At 42.4% G+C, this 25,848-nt stretch overlaps 1 protein-coding gene across 1 annotated transcript in view; it reads right to left on the bottom strand.

Moving 5' to 3' along the window:
- The window catches only part of KRT222 (keratin 222), a 235,361-nt gene that overhangs the window by 97,925 nt on the left and 111,588 nt on the right, over positions 1-25,848 (bottom strand). The window contains exon 4 of the mRNA XM_069237608.1: positions 17,986-18,142. Within this exon, the coding sequence (XP_069093709.1) occupies positions 17,986-18,142 (157 nt within the window). The remainder of the gene's footprint in view (positions 1-17,985; positions 18,143-25,848) is intronic.

Raw genomic sequence — 25,848 nt, forward strand, 5'->3', positions numbered from 1 at the left:
GGCCGGCGGGCGCTCCCTTGGCGGGCGCCCGCCGGCCCAGCGGGAAAGTCTGAATGGCCTCGACCGCGGAGCGGCCAATTGGCGGTTTCCGCTTGGCGGGCGGCGCCCGCCCCCGACAATATTGGAATGACCCCCTAAGTGCCGGCCCTCAAAAATAGCTGCCAGTGCTCCGCATTAGAAACCACCGCTTCAAATTAAGCACTGGTTCCTGAGTCAGAGGTCTCCCTTTGTCTGAGTCTGCTTTGAATGTATTTCCTCGTCTGCCCGGGCCTCCCTGTTCTTCTGTCTCCCCGTGAAGGTGTTCAGTGGTCTTGGCATGTGTCCCAGCATACCACTCGGTATGCTTGTGCAGTTCTTGGTTAGTGTGGTTCTTAAAGAGTGAGGAGTTGTGCAGTTGACATTGCATGCACTCTAGACAATGTGATGTGACCACAAGGTAATACTTCCTGGGCAGAGACACCAAGACCTCTGCATCCTGATGCCCACCTCCCTGTTGATTCTGAACCTGGAATCAATGGCTGGCGAGCCTGATTCACCTTTGTGCCAGAAGAAAGTCTAGGAAGTTTTCAAGGAGATATGAAGCAAAGTAGGTTTTATCAACTTGGTGATGAATCAAAGTACTTTTGCATGTGGATAACTCGGTACTCAGTAGCTTTTTCTTGCCTGATGGCTTTTTAAGCTAATGCTATCACTCGAGCAGTCTGCGGTGATTGCATAGTCACAAGTTTGAATCCCTTTGGGTCTATTCAGCATAGCACCACCACAAGGTCATTGAAATTAGCACTATTAGGTGGGGTAATGTTAAAATGTGCTACTCGTTGGCAAGAAATCTACAGGCAGGTGAATGTGTTTGATATGGCCTTGGACGGATATAAATGAGTTGAGGGGTGAGCAGGGGAGCAGGGGAGCTGGTGAGAAGGCCTGTAACCCTGTGACTCTACCTATGTGACAGTGGGGAATGCAAAAAGAGGATTATGGAGTTGGGAAACTGTATTAGAGAAGGTTTTAACCATGAAGCATGGAGCAACATGAAGAAGAAACACCACTGAGGAATCAGGTCACATTCTCTATCAGTCTCGCCCAGGATGCAGGAGGCCCAGACATTCCATTGGAAAGAGTTAAAGTGGCGAGCTGGAGAGGTAGGCAGTACATGAAGGCTGCTATTGAATTAGGCAGATGTTGGAAGTGGAAAAGAGGGAGATAAACTCCCTTGCGGGGGCAGGGCGGTATCAGGGTCCCTCAAACTGAAAATGCATTATCGGAGAAGGTCACAGGGGTCACAAAGCCCTCCAACAGTCTATCCCTCCTTGGCTACAAGAGAGTCAGAGTCCTGCTGGGCAGCAGGGTGGAGGGTGAGCAGGGAAGGAATGAGAGGAGCAGACAGGGCTCGGGCTCTGTGACAGAGAAGTAGTAAGGCAGTCCGAAAACATGTTCAAAACCTGTACTGTGTTTAGGAGATAGTGTAGAGAGTGGTTCCTAAACTTTTGACTTCTGTGGATTCCCACTTTATCATTACTGGAACCTGGAGACCCCAGTGAATCATTGTTGGCATCTGGGTAGCCCCCCCACTGAGTCATTACTGGAAGCTGGAAACCCCAGCCTAAAATATTGTTGATGATTTGAACCACAAACCAATACACAAAAAATACAGACTCAAGCATTCAAACATCCAGAAGAAGCACGCAGTAGGCACGCCGCTGGCGCTCCAAAGATGCACCAAAGATAAGCCATCTGAGCCCGTCCGTGCCTGGAGCACGCCCAATGCCAGGAACCCTGGCCCTCTGTCAGCTCACCGGTACTCCACCACCGAGCTCCGTGCCATGGACCCCAGACACCACAACAACTGCATCACCTCCTTCTGATCAACCAAAAGACCATTCTCCTGCCAGCACTGCAGCTTCTCCTGCAACACAGCACCACCCACCCTCACCATGCCACAAAGAAGAACACAAACACACCGGAACTACTTCATTGCATTCTGCCCAACGCCCGATCCTTCTGCAAACACACCAATGAAATCTTGTACACCGCCACCAACCTTGGCACCAAAGTAATCTTCATCATCGAAGACCTGGCTCAACCCCTCCTCAACCTCCAACATTGCCACCACAACGCCTGATGGCTACAAGATGATACACCGAAACTGCACAAACAAACTCAGGGAAGGCATTACCATCATCCACCAGGAAAGACCGAAGACGTCAAGACGACCATCAGAGGCACCCCTGCCTACAGACCCCCGAACCTCGACCCGCATTCTGCAATGTCATCTCCAACTTCATCCCCAGCTATCAACTCCAAGCACTACATAATACTTTGTGACCTCAACTTCCACCTCAACGACCCCGATGACGCCAACTCCTCCATTCTCCTGGATAGAAGGAGCAATATCGGCCTCACTCAACTGGTCACCGACCCCACACACTGTGCAGGACACACGCTTGACCCAATCTTCTCATCCAGTGACATAGTCAAGTACAGTCACGTCACTGAACTCACCTGGACCGACCAAGCCATGGAGCAATTCACCGTCACAGGTTCCCAGGGCACCACCACCAAGCCCTTTAGCTTCGTTCACTGCAGCTGGAAGAAGTTGTCCAAAACCCAGTGGACACAGGCCCTTAACACTATCCAGCCTGAAGCCGCATCAGACCTGGAACAGGCAGTCCAGAACTTCACCAACTGGATCACCAAATGTGTCAAAATAGTTGCCCTATAAACCCAGCCAAAACCAACAAAGCCTCAAGTCAAGCCAGCTGGCATACCCCAGAACTCAGAACCGCAAACGACTAGAGAAGCAATGGCACACCACCAAAAAAACCTTTGACTGAACAGCCTACAAATCAGCCCTCAATAAATACCACCAATGCATCAAGGAAACCAAAAGAGCAGTCCTCATGAATCGCATCGAAACAAGCGCCAACCACATGAAGGAACTCTTCAACATAGTCAGAAAATTCTGATGCCCGTCAGCCACAAAGAACACTATTCGCCCCCAGAAGAGCTCTGCGACACCCTGTCAAACTCCTTCCACAGCAAGATAAAGACCATCTACAACAACCTCGACTCCCAACCCTGTGGTTTCAACATCAACAACTCCGATCCATCTGCGCACAACAGCCAAGCTATCATTACATGGACCCCAGTGACCATGCAGACCACCTCAGCCATCATGTCTGTCCTCCATTCACTCTGGAGCACCCACCAACCCCTGCCCCTACTTCTTTTTCAACCTCTGAACCAAGGAAATCAGCATAGAACTCATCAACATTCTGCTCCGGTGCCTTGCCAAAGTCCTTGAGAACGCCATCAACCACCAGCTTACTGAAGACCTGGAGAAAAACAACCTGCTTGATGCTTCCTAATCCGGCTTCCATGCCAACCACAGCACAGAAACCACCTTGATCACAGCCATTGATTACATCAGCACCCTCCTTGACCACGACGAGGAAGCAGCCCTGCTCCTCCTTGAGCTATTAGCAGCTTTCAACACTGTATCTCGACACACCCTCATAAACAGACTCAACAGCATCGGCATCCAGAGGAACACCCTCAAGTGGATTGCATCCTTCCTCATGGGACAAACGCAGAGAATCCCCCTGCTACCCTTCACTTTCGAACCAAAGAGCACCATCTGTGGCATACCCCAAGGATCGTTCCTCAGTCCCACCCTATTCAACACTTACATGACTCCCCTCGCAGACGTCGTCAGATCCTATGGACTCAGCATCATATCCTACACAGACAACACACAACTCATCCTCTCACTCACTGAATACACCTCCACTACCACAACAAACTTCCGCAACTCCATTACCAGTGTTGCCGACTGGATGAGAACCAACTGCATCAAGCTCAATTCAGACAAGACGGAGGTACTGATCCTTGCGAAAAACACCTCCCAATTGGACAAAAGCTGGTGGTCTTCCAAGCTCGACCTGCACCCACACCAACAGACCATGCCCACAACCTCTGCATCATTCTTGACGACAGGCTCATCATGAAGCACCAACTCAATGCAGTCGCCTCCTCTTGCTTCCACACCCTTCGCATGCTCCACAAAATCTTCAGTTGATCCCCGTCAACACCAGAAAGACCATCACCCAGGCTCTTGTCACCAGCTGGCTAAACTATGATAACGCTCTCTACTATGGCATCTCCAATCAGCTCCTCAAGAGACTCCAGACCACACATCATTTTATGCAGATTTCACACACCCCTAGTAATGATGGAAATGCATACAGGAAATGTTTGGCCCATTGCAGAAATAATGTATCTCTCAGTCACTTTTCCGGAGGAACCTACAGAGCACAGTAGTTTTAACACTATGCAATAACAGTGGCAAAAAGATCTAATCTAGGCATGCCCCACTGTTCAAAGATGCTCTGTGCTACCTCTGCATGGGAACACCATTAGTGGTATACAAGCTGACACTGTTCAGCTCATTTGCCTTGGTGTTTAGAGATCTCACCAGGTGGTTGGTCACCAGGAAAATCTGCTGTTGATCCAGTCACCTCCAAAGGGGCAAGGGCTCTTAGCCCAGAGTCCAAGACCCACTCTGCCCTGTTTATACCAGTAGCACGATGATCATTTTTTTCTGTCAGAGACTGCACCAGTCCCTCAATGGTCGGCAGGAAGACTTTTAGGACCTGGTGGATGGCAAAGTCCAACAGTTTGATATGGATCTGGTGCTCTGCGAGGCACCAGAGGCCTCAGATCTCCATCTCTCCAAGATGGCTCCCACAAATCAGCAGCGACATACCTGCCACAATCTTGTCACAACCTTGAAGTCTTGATAGGCAAGGCAGAGTGGGCTGCCAGGCACCAGTCTGATGTCTGTTTGCCACTGAGGTTGATCCTGAATTATCTCCTGATAGATATGGATTGGGTAGGCTAGGTCGCCTTGATGCTGAACCCACTGAAACCTGAGTGTAGGAAATTGGTTTACTGGTTGAGGGAGTGGAGCCCTCATTAAAACAGCAACCACAATTCTTGTCAGGGTGAAACAAAACTGACCCGAAGTTAACCTCTGCTCAATTCTTTGGGAGCTTGGCACAAAAGCAGTCAGGCTTAACGGAGGCAATGCGTAAAGTATTTATGCAACACTTTAAACAGTAATAAATTAAACACGCAACACAAGAAAAACCCTACACCGAGAAACACAGAGTAACATCTAATAAAGTAATTGAGACGAAAACAACAAAAATCCAATTAGTAGAACCAGACATTTTCAATGTCAAGATTTGGGTAGAAATATTGCTAAAAAGCACAAAGCGCTAACTGTGGTTATGTGGTTGATCCAGACTGAGATAAAGTCACAAATCCAGGCCAACCATGATGGAGCATGGGCCAGATACAGGGACTAAGTTAGGCCCACTGAACAAAGTTCCTTTTGTTCTTGATGTGCAGTTTGTGTGGTATTGCTTTGCGAAGCTTTGTACTGTCTAGCATTGGTTCCAATATAGCTGTGTTGCAAGGCTTTGTGGGGCTTTGTATCGCTCTGTGTCACTTATGGTTAGCTGTGTGGTGAAGCTTGGTGGGGCTTTGCGTCACTGCACTCGGTTCCACTAAAGCTTGAAACTGTGCAGCAAGGCTCGTCCTGTAGTAAATCTATTCTTTTAAATCACTCTACCACTAAATCAGACATCTCATCAGAATGCCTAGAACCATCATTGTGAATGTAACTGAAGAACACCTGGAAATCCTCAGTGAATTGAAGTCAGGTGCACACACCCAAGTAGGCTATATATATACTGCTGCGGATAGTGTAACCTCTGCAGTCAACTGTGTCACTGACAGCCAATAGTCCTTATTTCACTGCGTTCTGATCATCCTGACTCATTTGTGCAAGTGACAAGTCTCCAGGATGGCTCCCTAGAAATCGCTGGCCACATCCTACAATATGTGTGTCTTCCTGCCCAGAAGACACACTGGGCCTCATTATGACCCTGGCGGGCGGCGGAGGCCGCCCGCCAGGATCACGCCCTCCAAATTACCGCGCCGCGGTCAAAAGACCGCAGCGGGTATTACGAGTTTTCCCCTGGGCTGGCGGGCGGTTCCAGTTAAACCGCCCGCCAGCCCAGGGGAAAACGACCTTCCCACAAGGATGCCGGCTCGTAATCGAGCCGGCGGAGTGGGAAGGTGCGACGGGTGCTACTGCACCCGTCGCGTATTTCACTGTCTGCAAGGCAGACAGTGAAATACATTTTGGGGCCCTCTTACGGGGGCCCCTGCCGTGCCCATGCCACTGGCATGGGCACGGCAGGGGCCCCCAGGGGCCCCGCGACCCCCCCTTCCGCCATCCTGTTCATGGCGGCTTTCCCGCCATGAACTGGATGGCGGTAGGGGGGGTCAGAATCCTCATGGCTGCGGAGCGCGCTCCGCAGCCATGGAGGATTCCAATGAGCAGCGGAAAGTCAGCGGGAGACCGCTGACTTTCCGCTTCTGACCGCGGCTGAACCGCCGCGGTCAGAATGCTCATTGGAGCACCGCCAGCCTGTCGGCGGTGCTCCCGTGGTCGGTGGCCCTGGCGGCCACCGGCCGCCAGGGTCAGAATGACCCTCACTGTGTTCAAGAGGCGTAGGGCCAAGTTGGCTGAGCCAACAAATCATTCTACTAAAAGTGCCAAAATTCTTGGATTCTCTGTCTACGATTAGAAGGAAAGTGGCGTTCACTTTGTTCATTGATGAGTACTACAAGGCTTTTAGGCAAAGGGCCTTGCATTAGTAAATCAGTGTCCTAAAGACCTGTATGTATTGCCTGGCCACAAGCCAACCGATCGGATAGGCTGAGCATGGTTTTGACCAGGTGGCCATGAGTTAATCCATGAGCATCTCATTAAGGGGCAATAGAGAGTTTGATGAAGCTAGCATTGGTTGGAATATTTCAGTTAGTAAATTAGATTTATTCTCTATAACAGGCAATTGGGAATCTAACTCCTCTTCTGCTTTGCACACTACCACTGCTAAAAAATGTGCATTGTTGTACTGGTGGATAAGGTGGTCAGTTTTGGGGTAGGGTCTAACTCAGTGGCATTCTATTGGGCCAAGCAAATCATTTCATTTATATAGTGAGGAGTAACATGTCCATCTCCTCACCATCATCAGCATCATTGGGAAACATTTTGGACTGCATCAGAGTCAGAACCAAAAAGGTCCTCAGCCTCTGGTAATCCTGGTGTCATGGAAGAGGCTGAGGCTGTGGAAATTTCACATTGTGACATAGGGGGTCATTATGAACCCCGGCGGTTCAGCCCGCTGTGTCGGTGGCGGGTGAAAAGACCGCCACCGGCATGGCGGGCTGAACCGTCATATAATGAACACTATGGCGGCCCTCCTCCACCGCCAGGCTATCTCCGACAGGCAGCCTGACAGTGGAGGGATGGTGGAGGGAATCATTATCCAACACGGCAGCGCCGCTACCCCTCGGATAATGATCCCTACTGCCACCAGCCTTTCCCTGGCGGGTTCCCCTGGCAGAAAAAGGCTGGCGGAAGGGGTGCTCTGGGGCCCCCCTGGGGGCCCCTGCACTGCCTATGAACTTGGCAATGGGAAGTGAAAGGGGCCCCTGTGCAGTGCCCCATCACGCAGGTCCCGGCGGACAGAAACAATGTTTCCCCCCGCTGGCCCAGCATAATGTTCTTTATGCGGCCGACAGGGTCCGGGGGGGCTGGCGATCAGTTAAATGACCACCAGCCTGAACACAGCAGTAAACACCGCCGTGTTCATTATGAGGGCCATAGTCCTGGCATGGGCTGAAGTAGGCTATGGGCCAGAGATCAGCATGTGAACCAATTAAGGTAGTTGTAGTGTGCTAGAGGGGACCAGCATGAACGTGTGGAGATGAAGTCTCGACTTGCGTCGGTACAACTCGGTTGTGAGAGAGAAGATGGCTTCGGAGGAGGGCCTTTTGGCAAGAGTCTTTTTGCATCACCTGAGGCTCTAGGGCCTCAGACCTCAATGAATCGCCTGCTTTTCTTCTCTACAGTTAGGTAATTGATTATTTTGTCAGAGCATTTGCAAATATTTAACATTTTTACTTGTTATACATAATTTCACAGTTTAAGCACAGCATTGTTTTTGTCACATTTCTCTTTTGTTCTAAATCATGCAGATTATAAAAAACAGAACCAAGTAAACCGTATTCATTCATTTACATTTTAATTCATTCATTTATAAAACTATTTTTTTCGGCCTGTTAATATTTGTAAAATATACGATGTAGCCCACATAGTGAAAAGTTTGGAGACCCCTGCCCTAATGCAAGCCATCTAATGAAAGGTAATTCTTCAAGTGTTTGTTATCTATTCATACTACTCTTAGTAGCAGTTTTTTGAATGCCCAGAGACAATTAACTTTGATAATAATAATAATAATACTACTAATTATAACAGCAATAATATTATTGTTATTATTTCATCATTCGTTTTGGTTATTCTTCTTCATCATCTTCTTCTTCTTCTTCTTCTTCTTCTTATTATTATTATTATTATTATTATTATTATTATTATTATTATTATTATATCACTGTTCTTTGTTATTACTGTAATAATAATAATAATAATATGATTATTATTATTATTATTATTACTATTATTATTACTATCATGAATTGTATTATTATTATTATTATTATTATTATTATTATTATTATTCCTATTATGAATCTTACTGTGACAAGGAGCTTACCCTTGTCTCCCTTCTCCCCCTGTGACAGGCTTGGGAGGTTGAAAGAGTGTTACATGAGAAAGAGTGGAAAAAAGCACTTCAACTTCCCAAAACTGTCTCCTGCAACTCCTGCTTCAACAATATCCAGTTTCATATACTCCACAGAGCGTACCTAACCCCGGCCTAGCCAAATCAAATTTCTCCAAACATGCAAGTGACATGCCCACGCTACCACTCTCCTGAAGCTGACCTCAAACATATGCTTTAGGCTTGCCCCTCTTTGCGTTCCTACTGGCACTCAATACATACCACTTTGTAAAATGTCACAGAGCTCCTGAACCTGGCTTCTTGGGAGCCATGCTCACTTGGCATATTCAAGCGCAAGAAACAACAGAAAGTTTGTACCTGTTTCTCCCCCCTGGACCTCGTATTGGACAAGAGAACCATTACACTACACTGGTGATCTCCCAGCATCACCCGGTCACAGCTTGCCAAGGCGCACTATGAAAATGGGGTGCTGCTGAGGAAGATGCGCTTCGTTTTGAAGAGGCGAGACATCTGCACACATGCCCAATCTCTACCCAGTGGGTCACCCTACCGACCCACTTCCAACAAGAAGTCCAATCAGACAATCTTCCACCATGAGCATGCAGGACTCACATGCTGCTTTGGTGCCATAAGCTGCAAACATTGTCTGAATGCCATGTCCCAAGCTTACCCTGCCACCACTACACAGCCCCAATACGCACTGCACATTTTGTCAGAACAGTACAGTATCGCCCGCCCATAGCCCCCCATTCTCTTACTTTGGTTCCTCTAGGTTAGTACTCTCCCCCACATCTCATTCACCTCACTTCTCCAGACAAGGCGATAAAGTCACATATTCCCACCCCTTACAATTTTAACCAGGACTCCCCGTGATCCTTGGCCTGTCATTGCACACCTTCTGACTGAAGACGTCATCAGTCCAGCATCGCAACCTCCAGTGAGGACTGGCCGAGTCTCCTACCTGTTCTATATAATGTTTGTATTTGTAATATCTCCAAAACCCAATAAAATACTTTAAAAAAAATGTGTGTTGCTAGGATATTTTAACGGTGGTCATAGTGGGTGTGGCTCGAACAGTGGGTGTCTGCTGGCCCTCTTCCCGTCCCCCGCTCCCAAAGAATTGTTCACCAGTATGCTCATATAAGTATTACATGCATGTGCGTGCCCCCACCCGCCCTTGCGCCGGACCCTGGATGAAGAGCACTTAAACAGTTCTATGCAATTTGTGGGTTGAGGGTCCTACTGTACCGCAGAAAGTGTTCAAAGTTACTGTTACAAATCACGAGTTGGTGAGTTGTATAGTTATATATTATAAAAATGCTAATAGAGAAATCTTGAAAAGAATATTCCCTTTAGATGCTCTATTTCTATTGATACTGAAAGGTGACTTTCATACACTCCAGAATTAAATCTAATTTTCTTGCATGACCACTCATTATTGCAGAAATATCAGATCACGTCGTTAAATTACCTATTAGTTGTTATTTATTTTTCAGGTTTGGCATCCAGGTTCTACTTACCACTATCAGTCCACGGCCAGAGCAATTATGCCATCCATTTCACCGATGGCTTCTCTGTAGATGGCAAACATCAGTTATTTGTAATCTCAGAAGCGCCAAGACAGGACGAGGCTGATTTGCTAAAAATTAATGTATCCAGCTTGCAGTACTAAGTGATCAGACTAATGTGGTGGAAAAGTACCTCTGGGCTCTAACATACAATGAACCAGGAAACTGGATGAATCAGCCTGGGTGATGAAGAAAAGTGAAGGTGCTACATGGAAACAGTGGCCCAGGTCTAAAAAGGCCACTCAAGAATGGGTGAGGCTTGTGTGTGATTCTGTGAATGTTCCGTTTGTGCCTTGCATGATGGCCATCAGTCACTAATGGGATTCAAGATATTGACTGCTTTGATCTGACTCAATCAGGGAAAACACTTTCCTGGAGGGAAATTAAAGCACATTCTGCATCTTTTGAAAATTGCTGCCAGGATACATTAGTAAAGAAGTTTGCAGTAGCGGTTCTTAGCCTGGGTTCTGTGATGCCAACTCAAGGGGTCTACAACTCCTTCAAAAATTAAATGACATGGGTAGATTAATAAACTATGTATATTAAAAAAAATTATACTTGAACATTTGAAAACAATATAAAAATATGAAGGAATTTGAAAATGGAAGCAGAAAATTGAGCTTGGTATCCTTAGCTTGGTTCGTGTGAGCAGCACGGGTACAGCAAATAGAATCTAGACTGGACAACAGTGGCCTCAACCAAAAAACAGCTATGCACCATAAAAACAATGAAAGCATGGGTTAGGAGCAAAAAAGACAGAGTGATATGCTAGGGTTTAACATAATACTTTTGTTAGAAATAAAACCTGATTTTGAAAAGTTTCAACCTTACTGTTAAAAATAAAAATTTCAGTCTGTTGTATATAGTTGTGCGTGAGAGGCGCATGTAGGAATGGATAGAATGGGAGAATGGGAGTGTAAGGATGGAACGTGGAGAACGGCAGTTGGAGGTTGAGCCGGGCAGCGACGGAGTATTGAGACTAAGCTGTACAATGTTGGGGCTGAATCGTTATTCATTTGGAAATTAAAATAAAAACGATAAAGAATACAACACTGCAAGCATCGTTCATTACTACTGATTTTGGCGACAAGCCAGGCACTATCTACTCACGCAGGATCAGCCCCAATGTGTTTCCTGGTGTTTTGGCCGAATCTATTGGCAGCGCTTCTATCCGCAAGGAACTGTTTATATTTTATTCCTCACCTGACATTTAGAAGGCACCGGTTTCATTGATCTTTATGGCTATAATTTTTACGTTGGGGTCATAAATCAATCTAAGAGATCACGTGCCCACCTCTTAACCTCATCTTGTTGCACTGGAGTGTGATGCACGACGTCAAACCAACGTGCCGCCATCTTTGAAAATAAACTAGACTGCATTTTCTTTTTTGCATTGGAGTGTGACGCACAACGTCAAACCAATGTGCCACCATCTCTAAAATAAACAGCACTTGTTCATATTTACATGCATTCCTCATTATGCTTCAACCCTGCATGTACGCGAAAGGAAAGCAATACTGAAAGGAAGGATTATTTCTGGCATATTATTTGGTGTATCGTCAAGTGTACAAAATAACATTAAAAAACGTATTTGAATTGAAATATATTTTAGTGATTTTTTTTTGTTTTCTTCTCATTCAGATTAGGACACAGTGTGCAAATTAATTATTTATATATATAAATATATATTTTTGTTTTTTGTTTTTTGGGGTGTGCCACAAATTTAATTATTTGTCTGGTACTGTGTCATTGGCTATGGCTTCCAATGGGTCATTGAATTTGCCTCCTCCTCAACCATTCCAACCATTCCAACCTGTAGTAGGTGATAATGCAATCAGGTGGCAAGAATGGAAAGAGTATTTCCTAAATTATATTGCAACGTGTGATGAAGAAGATGATTTCACGCCTACAAAGAAGAAAAACATTCTTTTTCATTGTCTTGTTCTTCAGGGTTGAAAAACAAAACAAGACCAGATGGTCAAGGTGATGTTTTCGAACAATGCAATTGAGGATTTGGACAGATACTATACACCTACAGTATGTGTTGACATTGATAGATATAAATTCTATCATAGAAAACAATTAAAGGAAGAATCTATTGAGGAATACTTATCTGCTTTAAAAAAACTTGGCTTTGACTTGTAGATTTGGGTCGCTAAATGATGAAATGATTAGAAATAAAATTGTAATGCATGTGGCTAATCCATCTATACAAGACTGTTTATGGGCGAAAGGAGAAGCACCCTTATCAGGGGTGACTGAAGTAGAAAAAAAAGCAGAGTTAGCGGGAAGATGTGCTAAGGCGGTGCTTTCTGGAAACAAAAGTGAAAAGGAGGTTATGGAACAGATTAATAAAATTAAAAGCGGCAGGAAAAGTTCAAACCCTGTGCGGGATATTCCTACGTCAAGTGATAAACTGGGCAGAGGGCATTTAAACAAGACCAACTCTAAGATTGACAAATCCACCCTGAAGTGTTATAGATGTGGATTTACAGGTCATTATGCTAATGACAAGAAGTGCCCTCCCGGAAACCAGAAATGTTCAGAATGTGGAATTGTAGGGCAATTCGCAAAAGTTTGCAGAAAGAAGAAAGAGAAATCCGTTAAGCTGTTGGAAAGTTTGGACTCATCTAGTTCGGACAATGATGATTTAAATATGTGTGTATTCAATGTAAGAGATCGGATGGATGAGGAACAAACCCCCACTTCAAGGAAAAAACCTAAGTATAATTCATCCATAGAGGGCATTGTTGTTAGTGTTATTGCAGATTCCGGATCTTCATATATTATTGTCAGCCAAGCTGTGTGGATGGATAAGTTAGAACCAAAACTGTGAAAACAAACTGGTACTGTCGGATATTGCTCCAAAGAGTTTTACTGGAGAACCTATAGACATTTTGGGGTATAGAAAAGTGTGTTGCATGTTTAAGAACAGAGAGGCTGAGTGTAAAGTGTATGTTTCAAAGGCGGGCCATCAGTGTTGGGATGGTGGTACCAAGGTAAGCTATGCATTATCCTTAATACTTGTAGTCCTGAACCTGTGTCTGTGGTGCAGAAAGAAGGTTGGGATGCCAGTAATATCAAAGTAAAATCTCCTATGGTGTTTGCGGGTGGTATTGGTAAATTAACAGATTTCCAACACAGAATTGTTTTGAAAGAAAATGCCTTACCTGTGACGCACAAAGCTAGGAACATAACTATGGGCATTAGAGCTGATGTGTCCAAAGAGTTGGAAAAAATATTGTATGCAGGTATCATTTAACAGATTGACTCTTCTGATTGGATTTCGCCTTTGGTGGTTGTGAAGAAGGCCAATGGTAAGTTGAGATTATGTGTTGATCTGAGATATTTGAATAAGAATATTATGGCGGACCAATTTCTGTTACCAAGAATTAACAAAATGATTGCACGCACAAAAGGAATGAATTGGTTCACCACGATTGACCAAACTTCAGCTTACCATCAGATGGTTTTACATCGAGAAAGTCATAGGCTTACTGCATTTATCACTCCTTTTGGTTGTTACCAGTTTGCAAGAGTGCCATTTGGACTGGCATATGTAGTGGCCGTGTTCCAAAGACTGATGTCCAAGTTATTTAAAGAGGTACAAAATGTTATGTTCTTTTTGGATGATATTCTAGTCATGGGTAAATCTAGGGGGAACTGAAATTGAAATTGAAAGAAGTTTGGGGTATATTTACTGTTAAGTGGCTCACTGCTGAAATGTCTAAATGCAACATTGCGAAAAATAAGGTGACATATTTGGGACATGACATACGTGTGAGAGGTGTGGAACCAAAATCAGAATTGGTAGAGGCAGTAAGAAAGGCACCAATTCCAACCAGTAAGGATGAAGTGAGAGCATTTTTAGGTTTGGCAGAATTTTATGCCAAGTATGTATACAATTTCGCTAGCAAGACTTATCCTATCAGGCAATGGTTGAAAAACAAGGTTATGTTTGAATGGACTAATGAGTGCCAAGAGGCATTCGATATAATCAAAGAGAATATTATAAAAGTACCAGCTCTACTTTGAGCCTAACTTACAGAGTATTGTAACTACTGATACGAGCAATAAAGGAGGTGGGAGATGTGCTCACGCAAGTTGATGCATGCGGAAAAGAAAACGTGGTTGCATTTTCTTCATGTTCGCTAACTGATACTGAAATGAGGTATTCAGTTATTGAGCGGGAGACCTTAGCATGTGCATGGGGTTTGGAACACCTCAGACAGTTCATTTGGGGTATGAAGGCAATTTTGCGTAGTGATCATAAACCGCTCATTAAGGTCCTTACAACTAGTGGTTTGTTTAAGGCATCTCCACTCATTGCAAGATTGTATATAAAACTAATAGATTATAAGTATGAAGTACAATATGTCCCATGAGTGAAAAACATTATTGCAGATTTTTTGTGAAGATTACCCTTGCGAACACAAGACGCATCTAGGGATGAGAATGACGAATTGGAAGGTGATTGTGTAACAGAAATTTTAGAAGGAATTCAAGTATTTCAAATGAAGAATGGGTAAGTGCCAAAAAAGAAGATTGCATCTTGTCAAGAGTACATTCTTTGATTGTAGACGGTTGGCCCAACAAGAATAACCTGAAAGGTAGTTTACGCATATATTGGGAATTGAGACAAGAATTGTCTGTAGTAGGATATTGTGGTTCTGAGCAGTGGCAAGCTTGTGCCACCAGAAAGTCTTAGGGACAGGTTGTTAGATATTTGCCATGAAGGACATTTGGGAATTTCTAAAATGAAGAACAAAGTAAAGCAGTTATATTGGTGGCCTGGAATAGATGTAGCTGTTGAGAGGAAAGTGAGGGATTGTGTTTTATGTAATGAATCAGAAAAAAAATTGTTGACTTTTAAACCACCTTTATGTCCATTATCTTGTCCGGATATGCCATGGGACAGAATTGGTTTGGATATTACCGGACCAATTTATGATAATGGGGATGCAAAAATGATTCTAGTATTAATGGATCTTTTTTTAAATGGTCAGATTTAAAGATCTCAACAAAAATGGTTGCTTCGAATATAGTGAAATTTTTGGATAAAATATTTGTGAGAGAAGGGTTACCCAAGGTTGTCCTGACAGATAATGGTCCTCAATTTTCATCTGCGAAGTTTAAGAATTATTTGGAAAGAAATGATACATTACACAAAACAACATCGGTGTATCACCCTGTTGGTAATGGTGTGGTGGAACGTTTTAATAGAGTTTTAAAGAATGCTGTACAATTAGTTAACAGTGTGAAGTTGCCATGGGAAAAAAAGTGTGGAAGACAGTACGATCATACAGAATAACTTAGAGTGATATCACAGGAAGCAGTCCATTCAAAATTATGAGGGGCAGGATTCCTTTAGGTAAGCACAATATGGGTTGGATGACAAAAACAAGAAGAAGTGATTGGTCCCTAGAGGTGATCAAGAAGAATATAAGTGCCAAACAGAGGCATACCAAAGCAGTGTATGTCATGAATCGAAAATTCAAGACAGTCGAGATACATGCAGGAGATTGGGTCAGGGTTAAGGTTCCCCGGTTTAAAAGAAGGGGAGCAGGAAGATTTTATCCACCACTAAGAGTTGAAAAGGTTTTGTGTAATTCGGTATTGCTTAGTAATGGGAAAGTATGGCATGTAAGCAGAGTTGCTCCTTATAAGGGTGGTAAGGGTGAGGAGTGTTATAATACTTGGTTAAGGGACGAAATGATTAACAAGAGAATACAAGAAACGCAAGGATTGAATAAGGATTGAATAAGGATGGAGTCATGCAAGAATACATGAGTTTGCAAGAGTCCACATGTCATACCCAAGTGGAGGGAACCGGAAGTCGAATGTCTAGCACTGAAGAAGTGGATGCGGGTTCCTGTAATGATGTCAGTAAATATGGAAGGATAAGAATGAGGTCTAAAAGACTAAATGGTTATGACTGTGATATTTAGATATTTTCATGGTCAGCTTTTATCAATTAATTGTCTTTAGCCAATTGTCATTGTGATTACACAAATGTTTTATTATTAATTCAGTTGCATTATTATGGGGGGGATGTGTTGTATATAGTTGCGCATGAGTGGCGCGTGTGGGAATGGATAGAATGGGAGAATGTGAGTGGAGGGACGGAACGTGGAGAACGGCAGTTGGAGGTAGAGCCGGGCAGAGACGGTAGATTGAGACTAAGCTGTATAATGTTGGGGCTGAATCGTTATTCATTTGGAACTTAAAATAAAAACGATAAAGAATACTGCAAGCATAATTTATTACTACACAGTCTTTGCATCATATTTCATATTTTGGGAATTAAATCAAGCATTTCGTAATTTCTGTAATAGTGTTATGTATACTTGTTTCTGTGTTTTTGTATATTGTTTTGAGGTTCACATACTGGAATTGCTTAGGCTAGGGTTCCTGGCTTCCAATAGTGATTCAGTGGCGGTCCACAGAAGTCCAAAGATTACCAACCACTGGTCCAGAAAGAGGGAGAGTAAAGATGTGCTAGAAGCCCATGTGCATTGCTATATTGTGTCAAATATATTATTATATAATAACCTAGAGAGGGGTGTCCAATTAAAAACATTTTGTAATCTCTCCTCTCCCATACTTGCTTAATTAAATTATTATTAGAGGAAGATATATTAGTTGACAGCTAAAATAATCGGTGACTTCATAATCGCTGCTGGTGTCTTTTGGGATCTGCTGGTCACAAGTTTTCAACTACAATGCCAACTTATCATTCTATCCTTAAATTAGGAAATGAGTACCATTAAATTAAGTAGTGCCAAATTAATGACAGCTTGTGAGCTCATTAACATAACATAACTTTAAATAGTATAACATTAAATAAAACACCGGAGTAATGCAAGTTTTATAATAATAAAAATGGATATTCAGGGCCCAATTCACAAAGCTGTTTGTGAATTTAAATAAACATAAAAAAATAAAGTAATTTATGATTGCAAAATCTCATTCCTAATCAGCATTTTGTATAAAATGGGTTCTGTTGCATGGAAATTCTGCGAACATGGCATGTCTGCATGAGTACATTTACACAGAGTCGTCATTTGGTAGGAATTCCAGGGTGAATCCATCTGACAAACTTTCAAAAAGTGAATAGTTACTATCAATTAGCCAGTTTCTCACACTACGATCGTTGGTGGATTAACTCTTGACAGTGGCAGAGGTAAATCTGTTTTATGATGGGAGGAGTCAGAGATTACTCTAAAAAGGTGGTGGAGATGTAGGAGAAGATGACTCGCCATACAATTCTTTTTCATCAAGAGAAACAAAAAAAAAACATACAGACTGAAAGTGAGTTTTTGCACTTTGTTTACACATGCAGAAATGTGTAACATTTCTTCATGAGGTAATGTTTTTTTAGTACTGCTTAGAATCAGCAACTGTCTTGGTTTCGCAGGAGTACTCATTGCATTGATTGTGGATATCCTCAAAGTTTGAAGATCATACAGTGCTTAAGCTCCAGCCTATTTCAGTACATGTCAGACTTTCAATATCACCATTTTAAGAGTCCGGATCACAAAGTGCATTTCACATATATTAATAATATATTAATAATGAATGTAGTTATAACAACGGTGACACAATTATGATGATTGTGATACAGATAGTAAGTGTTCCATGCCCAAGCCGCTAAGCAGAATTTGTTAAGATCCCATTGGTTTCCCCTAGCTTTTTTCTCATACCTCTTCATGGTCTAACTTCAAGGAGGCATTTTCTCTGCTTACAGCTTCGTAGGCTGCCTGTAGAGTTGGGATGAGTTGACTGACCTCGGCTTCCATCTCCTGTAGCATTTCCTTTTTCATTCCTAGGTGCTTGCGATATGCATGCTCCGTTTCACACCTGAAAAAGAGGACCAAAACCACTAAAGAAATACAGTGCTGTGCTAACTCAAAACAGAGAAGTGAACCCTATCTCCACAGTACAGAGGCTTTACTGGCCTGATTCTGATCATAAGAATCATGGAGAATTGTACACAGAAGCGTAGATTAGTCAGAGAGATTCAGGTGGCTTGAAACCCAAATTTCTCAACTGAGAAAGCCATGATCTGCAGGATGAATGGATGAGGTGAACAAGGTTCAGGATAGACTATTCTCATGAGGAGCAGGGTCAGTGCTGATATGAATTAGGTGGGCCTCTGCTGTTGATTTAGAGTTTGGCGGACAGGGTATTCCATTGTAGTGGAGTACTCTCTCCACCAAACTCAAGGTCTGGTGTTAAGTTCCTATGACACTCCAAAAGATGAATTCATTCATTTAATTAAGGCTTAAAGCATAAGGCCACCAACCCTCAGAGACAGCAAACAATCTCCCAACTGATTGTCCCTTGATCAAACCTTAGAACCTCCAGGTGCACAGAATACTATGATATCACAAAATGACATACATAGCCGAGAGCTGATCCTGCAGCCTCTCCCAGATTACATAGTATTCCACACCTAGCAACCTGGTCCAAGTCACAGCGAATCTTCCCCTTACAACTTCTGACAGAATATACCAAAAATGAAAACTTATAACCAAAAGATAGCCTAAAAGATAGCATAAAGTATAGCGATAATAACTAATACGAAACAATAAGGTGCAAAATGCATTGAACAAAACAACAAATCAAACTTATAACATGCATAAACACATTGCAATATCATATAACATGAAATTATTAACTCATTGCTAGTTTTTATTTATCTGCTCATCCATTATATATTCTTTATGCCAACCAGGCTTCAATTTATTATTTTTTGCTATCAGTTCATTAGTACAACTCAAGTCCTCAATGAAGTGATTTCCAGATTGTACACTTTGGAAATGGGGATCATCCAATTTTGTTAATTTGGACATGCTCCAAACATCATCTGAGTCCTCAATTGTAACTTTATTTTAATAGAAGTTATTATAAAAGGTCCAATGAATTTTGAATGCCCCTTCTTTATCATACCTGGTCTTTTCACTGTTACTCTGTCACCCACTTCCCATCTACTTTTTGTACACAATTGTTTGCATCAACACTAGTCTTATAGCTGTCTTGGAGTTCCAATCTACGCAAAACCACATCTTCTTTAGAATAATATTCCTCTAATTCTGTGCTCAACTTTAACCGGACTGGGCTAAGTTTGCAATGAGGCTTCCTTCATCTAAGTGAATTAAATAGCGATATTGATGTCACACTATTAGGTGTGACCCAGTGTGCCCTTCAGGTCTCTCTCAACACCTCTTTCAGGGATTTCTAATTAAGACATGTATAGTGTGCACACCTCTTCACTATCTTATTCATACTCTCAGCTAAACCATTAGCTTGAGATGAATAAAGAGCTGTCTTGAAATGTACTATGGACAGTTCCTTGAGAAAATTTCCCATTTCATGGGACACAAATTGTACCTCCTTATCAGCGACAAGAGTTTTGGGAACACCTTCCCTAGAGAACTCCTCCTTCAATGATTCAATAACTGTCATGGTATTTACAAAAGCCACATATTTTGTGACTACTCACTTGGATGTGCAATCTATTAGTAATATAATATCCATTCATTATGAGCCATCAGATCAAAGGGGCCAGCAGTTTCCAGACCTAATTTAATCCAAGGCTCTATTGGTACTCCAACCTGGGAAAGAGGAACAGTGTGAGATTAGTTGTCTTATCATTATTTGCACAAAGATAACGATCTTTTACAACCCTTAATACCGCATGATCCATCTCGGGCCACCAATACCATTCACGTAGTCTTGCCTTGGGCTTGTTTCTTTCTAAATGCCCTAATACATTTTTCTCTCAAACCTCTTGGAACCATCACACGCTTTCCTCTGAATATTTTTCCTCCAACAATGCTCAGTTCATCCTTAACGCTAAAGAATCTGTCTAAAATGGACAGTATTTCTTTCTTGTCTGGCCAACTTTTCACAATGAATTCCTTTAATACCAACAATTCTGCATCATTTCTGTTGGCATTCAATGCTGGCTCACACACACAACTCACTAATGTACTTTCACAATTATCCTCACCATGATCAATTGGGAACCTCTACAGACAATCTGCCAAGCTATTTTTTTAACCTGGCACATACTCAATAATGAAATTGTAACTGAGCAATCCTTCTGACCACCACCTAATCCTAGGGTACACATTTTCCATCTCTCTGCTCAAGAAGATATGAGTACACGGTCAAGGATCTCTCCTGACCGTGAAGTGCATACCCCCACAAAAAAAAAAAAAATGGAGAATTGCCCAGTAGTCAGCCAACTCCTCTTGCTCAATAATGGAATACCATTCTTCAGCACCTTTTAAAGAGCACGCGGCAAAAACCACCACCCTTAGCTCTCCATTGACCAATTGAGCCAACACGGCATCCTGGCATCAGTCGATTGAATCATTTTCTTATTAGCACCAACATATCCTAAAGTTGATAATTTTCCAATGCTGCCCTTGTTGCTCTTGAAAGCCTGGTCACAATCCTCAGTCCAACTGAACTGAGAACCCTTTTTTCGTAGTATCCTCAATGGCTGTAAAAAGGCTAGCAAAAGTTTGAATTAATTTTGAATGCAAGTCTGCTAAATCTAGAAATGAGCACACATCCTCTTTATTCTCTAATTTGGGGCCTCAACAATACTGTTTGCCAAATCAAATTTTGGACTTATACCTTTGCCTGAAATGATGTGTCCCAGGTAAGTCACAGTTGACACCCAAAATTTTCACTTTTCCTTTTTTATTACCAGAACTGCATCTTGCAACCACTCCAACACCTCCCATAATATTCCATCATGCTCCTGTTGATCCTTGCCATAAACTAGTATGTCATCCTGGAAAAATAATACTTGTCCAGTCCTTCTAAGACATATTTCACTACCCTCTGGAAACATGCCACAGCCGAGGCAAGACCAAAAGGCATGTGAATGAACCTGAAAGCTCCCAGGGGGTCACAAACGATATCAAGGGCCAGATGTACAACCATTTATTTTGCGACTCGTGATTTGCATTTTTTTGCGAATTGTAAATTGCAACTCGCCAAACAAAATGTACAACAGTGTCAACCACACAGTTTGCTATTCGCAAATGGGTCGCAAGGGACCTGCCTCATTAATATTCATGAGGCAGGTCGTAATTTGCAACCCATCTGGGAATGGCTGCATTCAAAGGAATGGTGGTCTGCTGGGGTCAGCAGACCACCATGTCTGTGACTTATTTTTAAATGAAGCAGTTTTTTAAAAATGTATCCTATTTTCCTTGAAGGAAAATGGGATGCATTTCAAAAATAAAAATGAAATGTTTCAGTTTAATTTTTTCAGAGTAGGCAGTGGTCTGTGGGACCACTGCCTGCTCTGAAAAATGTTGGCACCCTCATCTATAAAAGGGAAGGGGTCCCTTTGGGACCCCTTCCCACTTGCGAATGGATTGCCACCAACTTGAAATTTGTGGCAACTGCGATTGTTTTGTGACTGCATTCATGGTTGCAAAACACTCATACATGGGCCTGCGAGTCGCAATTAGGAAGGGACGCCCTTGGAATGCCCCTTCCTAATTGCGAGTAAGAATCACTAGTTTGCAAACCGGTAACTGGATCAGGGATGACAGGATCTGTTTTTGTACACACAAAATGTTTTTACGCCTCTATGTTGTGACTGTGGTGCGTACAAAGTGCAAGTTGCAGATCTTGATGTCTATTCACACGTCACTCTATTGTGGTTGAAGTATCGGCCTACAGTAATATTGCATCCTCAATACTGACTCCTACTGACTCCCATTATATCACCACAGTGAGGAAATATATTTATCAAATAGGATGGTGGGTGGTCAAACTTTCCAAAGGTTTTTTTATATTTCAAAAACAAACTCCTAAAGTGGGAGTTTATTTTTGAAAAGTGAAAAACAAATGTCTTTCAAAACGTGGGCATTTTCTCTAATACTGCAGTGATTTTGATTAATTAATTTATTTATTTTACTTTCTCCATCCCCTGAATATACCTGGTGGTGACAGACAGTGAGAAAAGCCATTAGATCGTCCTCTGACGGTCCCTATTCAGTTGGGCTGTTTGGAGGTAGTTTTACATGGACAGAGCAAATTTTAACTCCATCAACGTAAAACATGCAGTCCACCTGACTTGGACCAGGTTGCTAAATGTGGAATACTATGTATGTCGTTTGGTGATGTCATAGTATTCTCTGCAAATGGAGGCTCTAAGGTTTAAACAAGGGACAATCAGTTGGGAGATTGTTTGCTGGCTCTGAGAGTTGTTGGTCTTATGCTTTAAGCTTTACATAAATTCTTCAAAATATCTTTTGGAGTATTATCATTATTGAAACGTAACTTTGGCGATGAGGCTCTGGTATTTCTGGGCCAGGAGGAAGGACAGACCACCAACCTCTAATTTATTCAGGAACCTGAGTGTGAATCTTAAAGAAGGGAAATTCATAACTAGCAGGGTGTGCGTACCTGTATCAAGTGGTATCCTAGCTGGTGGTGGTGGAAGTGATAAGAACTACAGTGTGGGAGCCGGAGCAACAAGTGACAAGGCCATCGTGAGAAAAGGAGACCAGGAGCAGCGACGTATTGTGTGGCGTGCTCCCAATGATGGTAGCAAAGCAAATGGTGACATCAATGGAACCTTAGGAGAGACATCAGTGAGACTAGAGCATCTGCTTTCGGAGACCGGACAGCGGAACATTTCTGCCATTATTGAGGGAGTTGGATGCTGTGAGTTCTGCAAAAAGATCATACAGCGTTGACTTGACGTTGAGAACATAGGAGCACTGCAGCGTGAACGTCATCTGGACCGCAAACATGTGGCAGCTATTTTGGGAGTAAACACAATACATTTTCAAGGAACTCCTTGCGCACTCCTGCAATAAGGGTGATGAGCACACCTGATGTTCGGCTGGTAACATGGTTCTGAAGAGTTGGATCACTCTTCCTGCATTCCTGTATATGTGGTGATGCACACACCTCACACGTGTTACAGTGGACGTACTGTATCTCAGGTTTTCAATGATGTGCACATCTCAGTAACGGAAGTTACTGATTGCACACTCTGAAACCACGGTACCACAGTGATGGGCACACCTTATTACAGGTAGAGTAAGTAGCTTGTTGTAATTTATTTTCAATTACTGTATTTTTTTCTTTTCCTTTTTTCCTAAACATTGACTTAGGTGTAGCGAGTAACATTTTGGCAAGTTTTCCGAACTTAAAAAAAATACAGAAAACTGGAAGGGCGTTACAACTATTGAAGCATGGTTTATATGCTCATTGACCTTGTAGAACAACATTGGGATTGATATATATGAAAGATGTTTGGCACTGTAAGTGGTAATTATTTGTTGATAGTTTGGGGAATTAGACATCATTTCACGCACCAACATGTCTGAGCCTCAACATTTTGGCTTTGGACGGAACAGTGAATAAACTTAAAGGGATTAGCAGGAACTCAGATAAAGTTGATGACAAAAGTCTGGGAATCAAGAGTAGGGCAGGGGACAAGACGTTTTAGAAAAAAACAATCTTCCCAGAATGATAGTTTTGCATTTACCAAACATGGAGAAATTAAGTATTGTAGATGTGGTAGTGAGGGACATCTTTCTAATAGTCCTGGATGTTTTGCAAGATTTGCATTTTGCACAAGACGCAACAAAAAAGGGCATTATGTGTGTGTGCGCAGAGGAATTCAGCAGCAAGGTGTGAATTGTGTAGATGAAGAAGATACATTTGTGCTGAGTGTTTAGGAGTGATGGGTTGGTGGATGCTGATCCTACTGAAGTGCCAGAATGTGAAATTGTAGTTGGTGGTAAAAGAGATCTATACTTGCTGATTCTGGTTCACCATTTCTATGATTGGAGACAAAAACTGGGGCTTAATATTTGTTATTCAGGCAATCACATTACAGACCCTGGACATAAATCCCATGGGGTATGGAGGTATGAAAATAGATGTGTTGGGATTTTCTTTGATGAGGATTCCATTTTCTGACTGTGAAACAGTGTGAAATGTATACATGGCTAAAAGGGGTGTCACCATTTGGGTTGGAGACATCAAAGGGACATGGGGATAACGCTAAATCCCAATACTAAACAGAAGGTATTACTAATGCCAAATGGGAAGTTACAGAATGACATTTTCTCAAGGTTTCCTAAAGTATTTTGTGATGATTTGGGTTTATTGAGAAAATTGGAACATAAGATTGTTCTCATGAACGGTGCAGTGCCATGTGTATCTAGTGAGAAAGGTTCCTCACATGATGTTGACCCATAAGAGCAAGAAATTGAAAAAATAAAAGAGAGAGGTATGATTGAACAGATAGAGTGTTATGAGTGGTTGCACCCATAGTGTTGACCTCAAAGGATGAGGGTAAAGAAATTGGAATTTGTATTGATCTGAGAGGGTTAAATAAACACATCTGGGTCAACAGACAGCCATTAGCGAACATTTCTGAAATGCTGGCATTAATAAAAGAGGCAAAAATATTCAACGTGATGATCTTGTCCTCTGCTTACCACCAGGTTATGTTCCATCCTGACTCTGGACCTTTGGGGCCAGATGTATGCCGCAATTTTGCAGTTGCACAATGCGAAAATCGCCTTTTGCAACTGCAAAATGGCCTTTTACAATGTACTATCTTTATTTTGCGAGTCAGTGTCCAACAGACCAGTACCAGTGAGACCATCAAAAGACTGAAACCATGAAACCAGTTGAAAGGCCCTATTATATAAAGTAAAAAATGTCAAGGTGTTTAAAAAGAAAAAAAAAAAAAACTTTGAAGTTTCATTTTTTTAAGAGTAGGCAGTGGTCCTTAGGACCACTGCCTGGTCTTAAAAATATTATTATTTATATTCTCAAAGGGGAAAGTCTCCCTTGGGGGCACCTTCCACTTTGTGAATGGGTTACTACCAGTTTGAAACTAGTGATAAAGTGTTACTGTTTTGCAACCAGAATTCAAGCGCAAAACAGTAATACATATCATACCAATTTGGTATTTGGAAGGGAGGCCCTCAACACGCACCTGACAAGTACCAAATCAGAAAAGCAAAATGCAATTTGATAACAAGTTACTGAATCGCATGTTACTGTTTATACATTAGAAAAATCATTTATTGGTTGTTGTACATCTGGCCTTAGTTTGTGTCTCTGACCTCTTGTAGTAGTAGTCAAAATGCCCTTGTATTCCTTCTGAGGCATGACAGCGTTTATAAGGATTACCTCACTGCTCAATTGTACAGCGCAACCCATTTGAAAATAAAGCCATTGAAAAGTTAAGACCAAAAGTTTTTTTTCGTTTCTAGGCACTGATTTTCTTCTGTATCTTGGCTGTCTTGAACTATATTATTCAGTTACTCTTTGGAATTTTATTTTGATGTGCTGTTGAGAAGCACAGAGATGAGATATTTATGGAGAAGAACACAGTTGACAAAATACTTTTGGTTACTTTATGACAAGGAAATGCTCATGAACCTAAAGCTGACAAGCCTAAGAAGTGCAAACATAACTATACTGTACATAAAGGCAGTGGTGGCCGCTGCATAACTCAAGGGGAAAAAGGAGGGTGGGGTTGTGTCAGAGATGAGGTA

This window comes from Pleurodeles waltl, chromosome 6 (assembly GCF_031143425.1).
Source record: "Pleurodeles waltl isolate 20211129_DDA chromosome 6, aPleWal1.hap1.20221129, whole genome shotgun sequence".
Classification (NCBI taxonomy): Eukaryota; Metazoa; Chordata; class Amphibia; order Caudata; family Salamandridae; genus Pleurodeles; species Pleurodeles waltl.